General features: G+C 42.6%; 1 protein-coding gene across 2 annotated transcripts in view; it reads left to right on the top strand.

The window, feature by feature from the left end:
* The window catches only part of Imp (IGF-II mRNA-binding protein), a 126,186-nt gene that overhangs the window by 90,745 nt on the left and 20,987 nt on the right, over positions 1–14,454 (top strand). For both annotated transcript variants that reach the window (XM_078194300.1, XM_078194301.1), the window contains 5 exons: positions 11,473–11,646; positions 12,083–12,466; positions 12,575–12,830; positions 12,910–13,266; positions 13,807–14,058. In XM_078194300.1, the coding sequence (XP_078050426.1) occupies positions 11,473–11,646; positions 12,083–12,466; positions 12,575–12,830; positions 12,910–13,266; positions 13,807–14,058 (1,423 nt within the window). The remainder of the gene's footprint in view (positions 1–11,472; positions 11,647–12,082; positions 12,467–12,574; positions 12,831–12,909; positions 13,267–13,806; positions 14,059–14,454) is intronic.

Raw genomic sequence — 14,454 nt, 5'->3', positions numbered from 1 at the left:
CATTTGGAGGAACATTTGAAATTCCGAGTTGTATATGCTGCTTCTGTATTTTGAAAATTAGTAATGACAATTCCTATTATGCATAAAAACCCATACTCTAGTTACAACATCAGAAATCGAACATTTTTCTTCGGTTTATTTCCATCATACTCGTTTCATCGTTTCTTCTGCGTTCTCCTTATCCACACCATGTCAAGGACACTGCTTGACCCAGTTAGATGCTCTGTAAAAGGACATTCTGCCGCCATTAAAAAGTTGAATTGCGTATGTGATTCTGACCATGGTTAAAACGCCACACTGTCCAGATACTTGTGCAGTCAGATTGAACACGGCGTCTATTTCAAAAAAGAAATTTGAACCAAAGTAATTATTAAAATGATTTAAACTATCACCTCTGTCATCTATTTTTCTTTTTGCTATCTCTAGTAATTTTTATATCGTACAATCGAATATTTTAAACAGATAACGAAAACGATTCAATAGATTAGCAAGAGGAATGATTAATTCGTGTTTGACCTTGTATTCGGAATACAGCAACGAATCATGATCATTTTATTACTAAATTCCATGCGGTAAATAGGAATTATTTGCACCAATTGTTCTCTTATCATTAGATCAATCGAAACTCGGATGAGTTTTGAATAAACTTGTCCTTACAGAGTTCAATCGGTTCAACTGAGCGAGGTCACACTTAGGTCATATTGGTGCATGTTACTCACCATTCCTTGAACTAATCTTACAACTGGATAGTGAGTCTTCGGAATGGAATTCCAATTTGGAACAATCAGACATTATCGGAGAATGAAATCATGTCCACTATGTTACGTATGCTGTGCACAATTGTGACAGACATGCACGATTTACATATGGTAATAAATACCATACATTGGATTATAAAATTATAGAAAAATTTAAATTTATTTTTATATATAAACACGAATTTATATGGAATTATATAAACAGTATCATATAAGAAATATATTCAAATGTTAAAATAATTCCAGATTTATGATTCTACGACCGGTTGTAAATAATAACAATTTAATCAAACCGTCCAATATCGGAAATCCAGAGTTTCTAGAGCGGCCGCATATAGCGAGATCTTAGGCGTGTCATCCACCTTCGTATCGTCCCGCGGTTTTCAATGAACGTGCGTACACGCGGCACGAGACTTCCTCGTGTCGTTAATAAGCCGAATGCTGAGTCACAATTTCCAATCCGCCCACCGGCGGCCGGTTACGTTTCGAATTGCCAGCCCGCGACATCGCTGTCGTGAGATTCGTCCTCTCGGCGTGCATTTCTGTTGCCGCGGTTTTTTCGGCGCCCATTGTTCCCTGGTTAAAGGTTCGCGCGTGCTGCAGCTGTCTATCGATTCATCGAACCCTAGCGATCCGCGCGACGCAGTCCGCTTCGATTCTCCTCGTGAATTATTTGCAACGCGATCGAATGAGCTGCGTACGAACTATACCTCGACACCGACTCGACGTCGGTTCTCCTATCTTATGGAATTAACGGAGCAGCAGGTCACAACTTGGACGGCTGTGAACAATAGTGATCTGAACTTGGTTCGATACTCTACTCCGCACGAATCCTGCTACTCGATGAATCCTGAACGCAATAGGAATTAATTCGTAGATCATTTACCGATCGCTCGCATCGAGGTCGATTTATGCTAACTAGACAGTTATACATAAATCAGTGCTGAGTAAAATGTAATGCTTATGTAACTCGTATTATTGTATATTATTTTTATTAGAGTAAACAGAATTACATAAAAGGAATTAAGTAAAAAGAATTAAATACGGAACATATTATTATAATAATACAAAACAACAGTTCCAGCATGCAAATCTGTTTCATGTCATTGAATTGATTTTCCTACGATGAAAATGGCTGCCGCAGATCATGCAATCTTTTTAACGTAAGTAACTGGTTTGCGAATTGTCTATTCGCATTCAAGGTCAGTGTTTAGATTCCAGATTGTTTCATAGCGTTGCAAAAGCACAAGTCACGACGTCGGTGTTCCGTGTATAGTCATGTATACATGAATATATGGAGACTATTAATATTTATGTATTATGAACAAATTGATAATAGATATTTTTGTATATTATTAGAACGATATGTTCCGGCAATGTTGACTAGTGTCGCATACAAAATACTAGAAATCGTCTGCATGACAAATACACTTGTGTTACTTTCAAAACAAAACGATGAATATGAAGGGAAGTAAGGAAATATTTTCACTTTTCATTTCAAGTTAACACTCGGACGACGGTTCATTCGGACTCACAGTATAAATATTGTTCGAACATTTAATTTCTAAGAATTAATTTCAACGTTCAAAATTTGTAGAAATAGTGCCAAACGAAATTATAAATGATTCAAAGTATATCAAGTCACATTTTTGCCAACGAATTCCGCAATACAAAACAGCGATACATTTTATCAACAATTCTAATTTTTCTATATTTATTCCAGTTTAATATCCCTTCTGATCATTTTCCATCCTGAATGCGTAAAGTCTACTTATCAAGCTAGTCCACGAATGCAAATCACGATTGCATCCGCTTACCCAGGTAGCACTCGTGCTCTCCGACGAATCTTAGGACCACTGAACGATGATCGCAACGAAACTTCGTCGACGAGTCGAATCGACGTGTGAACGTCACTGGCAATGCTGGCAGTTCGTTTACCGTTTCCGATACGGCGACCAGTTTTTGTCGGTCGGTTTTCCATTGTTAAGTCACCGGTTGGCACGTTATCACGTACGCGGGCACATGCACCGCGCGGAGCACACTCGCAAAAGCAGGCGCTCGCGCGTTGTCCTTCTCCACCTACTTTCTTGATTCACGGTAGCCGTGTGCACCGCCCCACGCGGCCTCCGCAGGCGCCGGAACGGTGCGGCGCAGCTTTCTCGGAGACCCGAGGATAAGTTAGCCTCGAATCGCACGCGGCGCCGCCGTTGCGGCCTGCAATTTGCAGTCGGTCCGCCGCCACGCACTTCGGACGTCACCGTACCCGATGCACCGCGTCCCGTTGCGACTGCATGCGGCGACGACGGCGGCTGATTCCCGTGCCAGGCCACCGGCGATGTAATTGTTGCGCTTCTTTCTTGTTCTCATCCAATGACGTTGCCGGACACCAGCCTCGACCGATCCACATTATTACCAGGTCTCTTTTGTGAACGCTCGTTAACAAATCCGACGTCGGATACTCCCGTGTACACGGTCGTCGACGAATGTTTAGGGTAAAGACGCCCAACAACGGATCGATTATTTTTTGAGTTATAATTTTCGATTAAACACGCGTTTAATTCATATTTCCATAGGTATTTCCATATTTTTACTCTATGTACACCTTATTGAAATTATTAAAAGAGAGGAAAAAACGTTGCAATCGGTTTAGCATTTTCATTTCGCATTAAAATCCGCGGTCTATTTAGAAGTTTATAAAATATGAAAATTCTTCGGTATTGAATATTGAATACCGAACTGTAAATTTACACTTTCTTAGTTTGGAAGTCCTTACTTGTAGCATGTTTTTCTGATACTACAAAGAACGTTTCAAGCCGAGCAGAAATATTGTGACATATTTCGTATCAGCCGGCTGTGACTTGCTTTATCGGGATTCAACATCGGGAAACCCGATAAATTTCCCCAATTTGTAGCATTTTTTACAGACGTTTTAGCATGGAGTCGGTGAACACGATTCTTATTTACACACTGCCAATTAATATTCCCATCCGAAGGCTTCAACGATTTGCTTAACGAATCGCATTCGTTAACCAGCGTGTTTGAAGTATGTATTTTAATTTTATTTTAACAGAGATAGCATACGAAGCACCGAGATATTATCGAGGAGTAACTTTCAAGGATCACAGGCATTCAGTAGCCCAGTAATTAAGCTACATTACAGCAGTATTATTTCGTATTAATTGCATCGCAGATAACGAATACCGAATACTTTAGTCCAGATAAGTTTGTTAACTGATGAAGATTGATCGTTTACTTTTTTTTAATACGCTTCATAGCAGAATCCATGATTTTTCGTCATGTCATGATATTTGGATTATTATCGGAACCTAATTTTATCATTGATAATCTGGAGATGATTATACGAGCACATATGTTCATGAATGAATTTTCAAAAAATTATACATACACGAATTGATCCCCTTTATAAAGGGTTTTATGAAATTCAGATTACATTTTTATCTTGTTAAACCTACGTTATTTCAAACTGCAAGCTATTTAATATCTTCATTGTAACCTGTAGACAATTAAATAAATTTTAATGGTATACGTATCTATCGATCGTGTATATTACATTGTGTAAGTGTGTAAGATGTGCGAGGGATAAGCAATCTGCCATACATTTCAAAAATACAGAAGATCCATGTACTACTGATTAATATCTTTTCTAGAAATTTCTTTAGCCTGCAAGATATCGAAATATCTCGCCGATATCTCGATAAACGCAAACACAGACAACGGTCGCAGGTGAGGTACAGTGTCCGGGTGGCGATAAACGAAATGAAAAATATCAGCGCGCCGGCATTTTTAATGATTCCAGTAAAATCGCGGGATTTTTAGCGGAAAAATTTTCCGACGTGCTTGCACGATAAAGCGGTAATTTTTTATCGATTCGCGGAACGTGCGTGAGGCGTGTTTTAACTAACATTATTACAAATGTTGGCAACAACGTTTACCGGCGTTCGCGGTGTTAATAAGCCCCCGCTGGCTTCGATTAAACGTGTGCACGCTGCGAAACCGCACGACATTATCGATGATAACCCGGAGGCAATTTGTTTCTATTCGCGGCGAAGACATTCTTTTGCCCATCGCTGAACTTCTATCATCGATCTAACAAGTTCCTCGACTTTTGTCGGCTGGCTTGTTCACGGCGATGTCTTCGAAAACAGTCGCGTTCTCATCGAACATCAGTTTACCGACATTTGTTGGATTTATGATACTACCACAATTATTCAATCAAATCGTGTTAACATCAAACAATTTATTCTGTTTAAACATTTTGTCACCATCGAGTTATAACGTACGCTTCAATAAAGTAATGTATCAAAAAATTCTCACGCAAACGTGTTTCAATAACTGCCAAAGAACAAATCAGAAATATATATTTCGCTAGTTTTACGGCTAAAGAATAAATTGGAAACTTTCGTGGGTAGTTTTATTGTCGACGAGAAATAACAAAAGGCAGAGTATGCAAAACAAAACGAACAACCGAAAAATTCTGCTGGCCGCATCTCCGAAATGGGACAGTAAACATCGATCCGCGCGTATAAAAAGAGCTGGCACAATCGCATGAAACGCTAGTACGCCGACAAGAAAGAGCACGCTGTAAAAAAAAAAAAAAAAAGGCAACGATAACATCGCGCAATTCCATAAATTTCGAACAACGGGTCAAAATTACCGCGAGTTTCGTCGACGTTATAGCCCCACGAAAAAAAAAAAAGCGACGAGCATTGACCGGGGCGCATACGAAAACCTTTAACAATCGCATAAAACACTTACGGGCGGGCAGAAAGAAGAAGGGGTCGCGGCCTATAAAAAGCAACGATAACGCGGTACAATTTCGCAAATCCGATATAGAACGGACAACGGGGAATTACCGTAAACTTCGGTGCCGTTGTAGTCGCGGGGGGGGAAAAAAAAAAATGACGAGTATCGATCTGCGACAGGGCGAAAACTCGCCCCTGTAGAAAAATGTTCGAGTTCCCTGGCAGTTGGTTCCGATTAGCCGCGGCGAGGATCACCGAAATTATCATCATCTAGCGCCATTCACCGGGAGCGCGCGTGGTGTGTTGCACCGTGTGTGCCACGGTGTGTTGTACGCGATGCACACGCGCCGCGCGCGGTGTGCTGCACGCTGACACACGCGTGCGGAACGCGCTCGTGCGCGGGTTACACGCACGTTACACCGCGGCGGAGACGCGAACTTTTCTCCTGACGCTCACACGTGAATGGGAAAGAGCTTACTCGTGAACAGGAGAAAGAGCCACCGACCACAGAGACGTCCGTCGCACTCGTGTACAACCGTGTACGCGTGCGAACGCTTGCCTCTGCGACGGTGGTGGTGTACACCTCCCCCCGCGGCTGTGCGCGCGTACGTGGTGCAACCTTTATTCGGCGCGGCTGCAGTTTTACCTCCTACACGTTTTTGTCGCGAATCGTGCGCATACTGTATATGTAAAGCCACGCTACTGGCACGTACATGCCACTTTCCCTTTTCAAAATCGATTTTGGCGCCGTGCGCCCCGCCGGCTCAGTCAACGATGTCGACGCTCCTCCGGCCAGGGCCGTGCACACTTCCTCGAACGCCTTTGCACCTCGTCACAGTTTCTTTTTTTTCTCTCGCCGAGTCCTGATTCTGCAGCCGCGTATCCTCTAAACATTTGTTTCGGCATGCAGTTTTATTGCGATATCGGATTGTGCACGTTCTCAGTGCGAGTTTTCTTTCTTGAACTCGCTTCTTTTTTCAATTCACTTTGTCAAAGTTACTTTTTAGAATGTACTTTACATTTGCTTCAGAGATATTGTTGGATTCATTTGTAAAGAGAGTGCCTTTGTTATTCGGGCACACGGTGCAAGCCATTGTTATCTGACGCGCGTACTTTAAAGCTTAATTACGATAGTACGATAAACCCGCGTAAAAGCTCGACCTACGAATCTTTATGCAAAGTAAAAATTACCTCAATTTTCAGCGAAATAAAGTAAGTTTGCTTTCGTAATTGGTGTTGGAAAAGAATGTAAAAGTATCCTTAAAGTCTTGTAGCCGACTTGTGTTGCACCTACTCAGCTTTATTATACGCGTATAAAAATCGCACAACAGTTTAAAGGATAAATAGGATTGTTCATCGAAGCTCAACCCCGTGTCGTATTTTGATTATACGCAACGGTGATTTCAAGTAATAGAATTCTGTTCTTCTGTCACATTTTTCTTTTAGTCTAAGAAATGATTACAAAGTTAATTACTATGGTATATTATGCCGTATAATGCCATAACTATGTATATAACGATATATGTTAAATTAAATTATCGGAAAAATAGTAACAGTTTAGAGAGACTAGGCGAATGCTATTGTCTTTTAAAGCCTGTGATGTGCTATATAACGGCATAAATATGTATTTGACATATGCAAACGACAGTCGAACTTTCCAAAAACCTCCACCAATGCATATTAGTGAAAGTAAAAGCTTTCTCGAAGAACAATAGCAACTTACGATAGTCGGCTATGTTGTACAATAATAAAGTATTGTGCTTGGTGTTTGCAAGTAGCAGATGAACTTTGCAATAACTTCCCCTAACGTTTGTTAATGAAATTAATACTCCTGCTGACAGATAAATTTTCAATAATAGAACAGATAGAAATTTTAAACTCTAATACATTTTTGATAAAAATTCAAATTAATTTTATATACGATCCATGTCGATTATAACGAATTTTTATTATAACTTTATATTATAATAGATTGTTATGGAAGTTTAAATTTGAGCAGATCTTTAACAGATGTTTAAATAGAAATACGAAATAATGATAAATTTTGAATAAGAGTTCATATTTTAACCAAAAGATGGTAACAGCTTAATAGCTTATCGCATGAATTAAGATTGCCAGCAAAGAATAGACTAAAAGCGAGTGTTCGGCAGCTAAGCATCGGCAAAGAGCAGAAAAGTGGAAGCGGATGATAACGAGGGTGTAGCTCGTTGGGCATCGAGAGAAAAATTCGGCGCGGGCGCCGACAGCTAATTACCCCCCGGCCGTTCGGGGGCAGCGCGCAAATTCGTTCCATTTTTACGCGGCAAGCGGCGCGCAACGAGTCCCAATTCCCTTCACAATTAACCGCACCGCATTACGACCCTCGAACTTTTCGTCAACTATCCCCTACCCCTCGGCTCCATCGGAGGAGCCGATGCTCGCGTCGCGTCCGTCCGAGTCCATTGGCTCGTTAAACGGGGAAAACAGGAGGTGGAACAAGGTAGACGAAGAAAAAAGAGTCCGAAAAAAGGTGTCTTAAGCGAGATCAAAAGCTCTTCCACGGGGGTGACCCGTGGTCTGCGGTCGTCGCGCGTCCATCCCTGTCGGTATCCGCCTCGAGCCTCGAAAAGAGCGGCTTCGTCTCTCTTTCTCTCTCATCGCGTCCTCTCAACCGCCCCCCCCCTCTTTCTCCCACTGCTTCCTGTCTCTGTTCTTCTGCTTTTCTGCCTCTTCCTGTGTCTGGCCGTCTCTGTCTGTCCCGTGACGACGCTACGCACGAAAATACCGCCTTTCGTTAAAGGTGAACGGACGAAATCGCGAGTTACACGTGCGTGCAAGATCCGACGAGGGTGATGCGTCGGCGGGTGTGCAGGGCAAAGGAAGAGTAGAGACAGGGCCAGGCCAGGCCAAGCCATGGCTGCTGGTCAGGAAGGGTAGCGAGGGAAAGAGGCGCAGAAAGGGTTGAGGGTGGCGATGGCGGTGGCGGTAGCGGTGGTGGCGGCGGCGGCGGCGGTGGTGGTGCTGCTGGGCTGGCTCGTTCGTTCCTCCGTTGGAGAGTTGGAGAGGGAAGAAGAGGAGGAGGAGGAGGAGGTGGGTCTCGTGCCGGTGGAGGAGACGGACCGCGAGCCAGACGAAAGCAACGATATCAACGTCTCCCTCGCGCACTCTCGCATGTAGACCTCACACCACCGGCTGGGTGCCGCCGAAAATCCCCAAAAGCACACGAAACAAAGGCCTGGCTCTGCCCTCCCTCTATCACCCTCCGCCTCCTCATCCTTTGGTTCTCGCAGGAACCACGTAGCACACGCGTGCACCACGAGCAGAGAGCCCCTCTCTCCGCCGACAGAGACACAACGTCGACTTCTCTCCTACCTCCCTCCTGCTCGACCGCGTGCTCTCTTTCTCCTTTTTTCTTTCTTTCTTTCTTTCTTTCTTTCTTTCTTTCTTTCTTCCTTTCTTCTTCTCTTTTCCGAACCGTGCACGACCAGTCTCCGTGTGTAAGCGGCCGGTAGCCATGTGTGGGGACGCGTGGGTGTGCGGCAGAACCGAGCACGTGCACGTCGAAGAGCTCGCTTCGACGGGCCTCGAAGCTCGATAGAGAGAGCTGGCACCGCGGAAACCCGTTGTTCCACGGTAATTGTTCGGTTAAGGCTTTTCGGGGACTGGCATTAGTTCCGTCACGTGAGTCCACCGCCACCTTTTGTCCGCCCTTCTGCTACTCGTGGACTCCGATACTCTACGCGCCAGATTTTACACCGATCGCGCCATGATCGACCGGCTTTTTCACAGCTACCACCTACGAACTCGTCCGTCCGTCACCTGCGAGACAATCCTTCTGTTTACGCCGACGGCACGCGAGAAAACGCGTTTTCTGCCAGTGCTGTCTCGGCGCTTTATACGATATTATGGACCGTCGACTGCTGGGCGTTTTAATTATAGAACGATACGAAATGTTACAAACGCGTATAGTTTTCCGAATCCGTGGAACGTATCGCTCGTGGCATTTCTGAAGAGATATTGAACCGTTCTGCAGATTTATTTTGAGACTGATATGTGAAAATGTCGGTGACGTATTTTCGCGTCGGTCTGGTCTATATCGAAAACTCAAATGACGCAGCCATGCAGCATTTCGTCGTTAATGTGTTAGATATTTTCGAATACGTTGTCAGCCTCCCAGATTATTCATTTACACGATCGTTTTATAACTATTTCAATTTTCCTTGAATTTCTAATAATGTTTTTACAAGAATTAATAGAATTATTGCCTAAATTTACTTTTTCGAGTTTACGAGTCCTGACTCGTTACAGTGGAAGTTATTAACACCTGTAAGGGAAAATGGAGAAGCATATTACACTTGGTAAACAGGCGATGTCCAGACTGTATAGCTTTTTAGAATATGTAATATTGTATGTATTGACAAGTGACACGGAAAATTTATTTCTCATCGCAGAACTTTTATATGATTATAAACCATAGATGCAAGTATTTCATTTGCATGAAATGCATTCCGGATAAAGTAAACAAGGGGCGACGAATGAATTACGTTTACGCGTTACTAACGAGACACCAAAAATCTCGTACACTATAAACACGATGAACAATCTTAAATTCGATGCGATAAGCCTCGCGTAATTACGTGATTACGTGTTCGATTGTATTCGTAAATTCTGCACAGGATGTGCCGATAATTGACATAAGGGGAGCCGAATTAACATTTAGCAAAAAGCAACATCGATAGGTCGACGGTAATGAGACATCCCCGTTTACGAGCAGAGAAGGAGCTGTTTTTAATTACCGTTCGAAACGTACGTTCGACGGTATTGCGATAAGAAGCCGTGCATCGCGATTAATCTCCGTGTCTTTAACGAGCTGTAATAATTGGCCGAGCACAAGCTAGGTCGGTCGGTGCGTTTTCTTCAAGGTTAGTCGAAAGCCCCCGGCGCTGAGTGGGTCGGCGAGCTGAAAAATCGATATGTACGAAAGTGAGAGTCTCAGCCGTTTCACCCTCCTTTTCGTTCTCCGCGCTCCTCGTCCTCTTCTTACTTGCCATTTGGTTCATTCATGTTGCGTTGCGTCAGGGCCGTGGCTCCTCGTCGAATCGCATGGTCTCGCGGCGCCTCCGACCATAAATACATCAATTAACGCCCGAAACAATAGACATCGATAACTAACAGAATATACGATGAAAATTTGTTCGCTACTGAATCGTGTCGTAAGATAAAAACAACAACAATAATAATAATAATTAATAATAATACTAGAAATAAACAATTAATCTATTCGCTCAACGGATGCGTTCAACTCTCCTCGCAGCGGAGTGTCCTTTGACCAGGGCTCTCTTTGGCCACACGCCCCCCAAAATTACCCTTGGCCCCCCTTCTTCCAATGTATGGTCGGTCATTCGTCAGCGACCAAACGAACATTGTAGAATTTCTTGGTACCGAGGACCTTTCCCGAGCTCAGCTTTCAATCGTTCCACTAAACTTTCATCATTTATCCAAACATTGCAAATACCCCGTAAACTAACGATATGAAATAAAAAGTAACAAATATTTAAAATATTGAAGAGAATGTTTATATCGATGTATCTACACTATTTATTAAATTTTATCATTCAATAATTCTGCGTATAGATACAGTGTTCCTTCTTATCGTAGAATGCTACGATATCGGAAGAATTTCAGTCTTGATAGCCGAGATAAGACAGTCTATTATTGTGTACAATAAATAGTCTTCTTCCATCACAGTATGGCTGGCATTCGCATAACTGTGAACTGCAATTATAAGGAATTCTGAAAGCGTTTGCAGCTGGACATGCAACTGTCTCGCTGTACGACGATTATTTTCATGTTATAAACGATTCGTGTCATTAAATATCTTCATACATCGAATCTTTTTATCGGTGTTCAAAACAAACACTTGTGTACATTAACCATCAAGTATGCTAATTTGGTATTCTTCTCTTTTTCAGTATCGCCGGAACAAAAGTCCTCGTAAGCAATTTCCCAAATCACGCCCGAGTGGAGGACATCGAAGTTCTCTTTGGTAACTGTGGTCAGCTGCAATCCGTCGAAAAACTGTCGTCCCGCGATCCCAACACACAAACCGTTCTCGTTGTCTACGAGACGCCAGAACAGGCACAGCAGTAAGTAAACAGTGCTTTTTTATCGCTAATAAAGTTAAACGTGTGAAACTAACTCAGCTGAACCAACGAAAACACAAAAAGCCGGACAAACAGTCGTCATCGAGTGTGCGTGCAATTTGAATTTCAATGGAACAGAAAAATTGATCAAATAATTATTAATCCCTCTATCGTTCTAGTTCTCCCAAATATTTCTTTCGCTTACCATACCGTCGCGAAACTGGATTTTCCAGTCGAAAAATTCTGCAGCGACATCCAGACATTTACGAATCAACTGATTGATATGCTCATTACTAAATGTGTCACGTTCTTCGCGCTTATTTCACCGGCAAACGTGCCACCGGCACCGTTCGAATACACTCGTGATCCTCGGCAGGGTCTAAACAGAGTGTCCTACATTCGAGCATCCATAATTCACGAACGTTTTTCTCGTTTATAGGGCTGTGAACCAGTTTAATGGCCACGAGTACGAAGGTAACTCGCTAAAAGTGGAAATGTCAGCGGTAGAGAGCCGACGAAGAGGCCGCAGCCAGCGCAGCGGCGTTGCCTACTCCGGAGTATCGGGTTCCGGAAGGCAGACAGACTTCCCGCTTCGTATTCTTGTACAATCCGACATGGTGGGCGCCATAATCGGTCGTCAGGGATCGACCATACGTCAAATCACTCAAATGACGCGAGCACGTGTCGACGTTCACCGGAAGGACAACGTCGGCGCTGCGGAGAAAGCTATCACCATCTACGGCAATCCGGAGAATTGCACGAACGCTTGCAAAAAGATCCTGGAGGTCATGCAACAGGAGGCTAACAGTATCAATAATAAAAGGTAAGAATATCCACGCGTTGACACAAATATTTTGGAAGATAGCTGAATCGATCGCGACATTCTCTTTATTGACCTAATCCTAAACAATCTCTTTTTGTGTCTTAATAGTACCGAGATAACTCTGAGGATCCTTGCACATAACAACTTAATTGGTCGAATAATTGGAAAAGGTGGCACCACTATCAAGAGAATCATGCAAGACACAGACACAAAGATCACTGTCAGCAGCATCAACGACATTAATAATTTTAACGTCGAACGCATTATCACAGTGAAGGGTACCATTGATAACATGAGCAAAGCTGAATCAATGATCTCTAATAAGTTACGTCAAAGCTACGAAAATGACTTACAGGCGATGACTGTGAGTATCAACATCATAGTTGCTAAAGGATGTTACGATTCCATGAATGTAGAACTAACTGCGAATGATTCCGTTACAGCCTCAGAGCATGATGTTCCCTGGCTTGCACCCCATGGCCATGATGTCGACTGCTGGTATGGGATACAGCTCACGTGGTCCCGCTTTGTACGGCTCGGGACCCATCCCATATCCCTATCAAGCTAGCTTGCCAACTCAACAGGGCGTTCCTGCTGCTGACACTCAAGAAACTGTATTTCTATACATTCCTAACAGTAGCGTAGGCGCCATTATCGGCACCAGGGGTTCACACATTAGAAATATGATTAGATTTTCCGGAGCAAGCGTGAAAATCGCGCCTCTTGAGCAAGACAAGCCCGCGGAACAACAGACTGAAAGGAAAGTCACAATCATTGGATCGCCTGAATCTCAATGGAAGGTAAGCGGACGTTTTGATACTACTTGCAAAATCAAATTTATACATACGATAAGAATTAATAGTTTAATAGTAGACTTTATATAAAAGTCCTACATACAGTAGGATAAAGTGTAGGATAGTATTTCACATGGAATTAAAGTATCCACTGTAGCTCAGTGGCGAAGGTGATAGTCTTCTAATCCTGAGGTCCGCGGTTCAAATCCTCGGTATTTGAAGAACATTTTTCTGTCGTTTCTATCAAAAAGGAGCATATCCTCACTGATTTCGTGCCATGTGTTACGAGTACAATTTTACAATCCTGCAATCATTTGAGAAGGTGCTGTATTTTCGAAGCATCGACTAGAAAGTGCAGGTAGATTAAAAAGTGAAGGGTTTACCCGTACCAATGGCACATCGTGTAATGATTTCTGTGCGCAAGTTGGCCCCGTTTACTACCTTCAACAAATTTTTGCCCAACATTCGAGCATACTTTTTCCTGTTCTATGCAGTTGTTTTATGCAATCAAATAGTTAAACTGTGTGGTTCGTTGTGAATTTTCAGGCTCAATACTTGATCTTTGAAAAGATGCGAGAGGAAGGATTCGCTTCTGGCACCGATGATGTTAGATTGACTATCGAAATTCTAGTACCAAGCGCCCAAGTTGGCCGAATCATCGGCAAGGGCGGACAGAATGTTCGAGAATTGCAACGCGTAACTGGTAGTGTTATCAAACTATCGGAGCAGCAATCAACTTCTCCTTCTGCAGATGAAGAAGCAACCGTCCATATAATTGGACCATTCTTCTCTGTTCAGGTAATTCGCGTGTGCATTTGTTTTTTATATTGTCGTTCAAGTATTTGCATACAATTTTATGAGGAAGTTACTTTTACTATGACACGGTCACTTGAAATCCATAAGGAGACTAATAAAGTTTACTTGGAACACGCGATAACACAGAAGGTGGATACTTGAATAAAAACAAATTGAAATTTGAAAATTGATGGTATTAAAAATGTAATTAATTATTATACAACTGTCTCAAAAAATTCTTTAACGTAATCCACTTAGTAAAATTAACAGTAAAACTACTAAAACCACGACTACTTCGTCATTCGATGTTAGTGTAATTATACAAACGTTCTTATGAGACATTTCTGGTCAGCTTTTTTTTACCGCTACTTAAATTAGAAAAAATGTCTGATGTACGAA

Source organism: Augochlora pura, chromosome 11 (genome assembly GCF_028453695.1).
Source record: "Augochlora pura isolate Apur16 chromosome 11, APUR_v2.2.1, whole genome shotgun sequence".
NCBI lineage: Eukaryota > Metazoa > Arthropoda > Insecta > Hymenoptera > Halictidae > Augochlora > Augochlora pura.
This window is presented reverse-complemented; position numbering and strand designations above follow the sequence as displayed.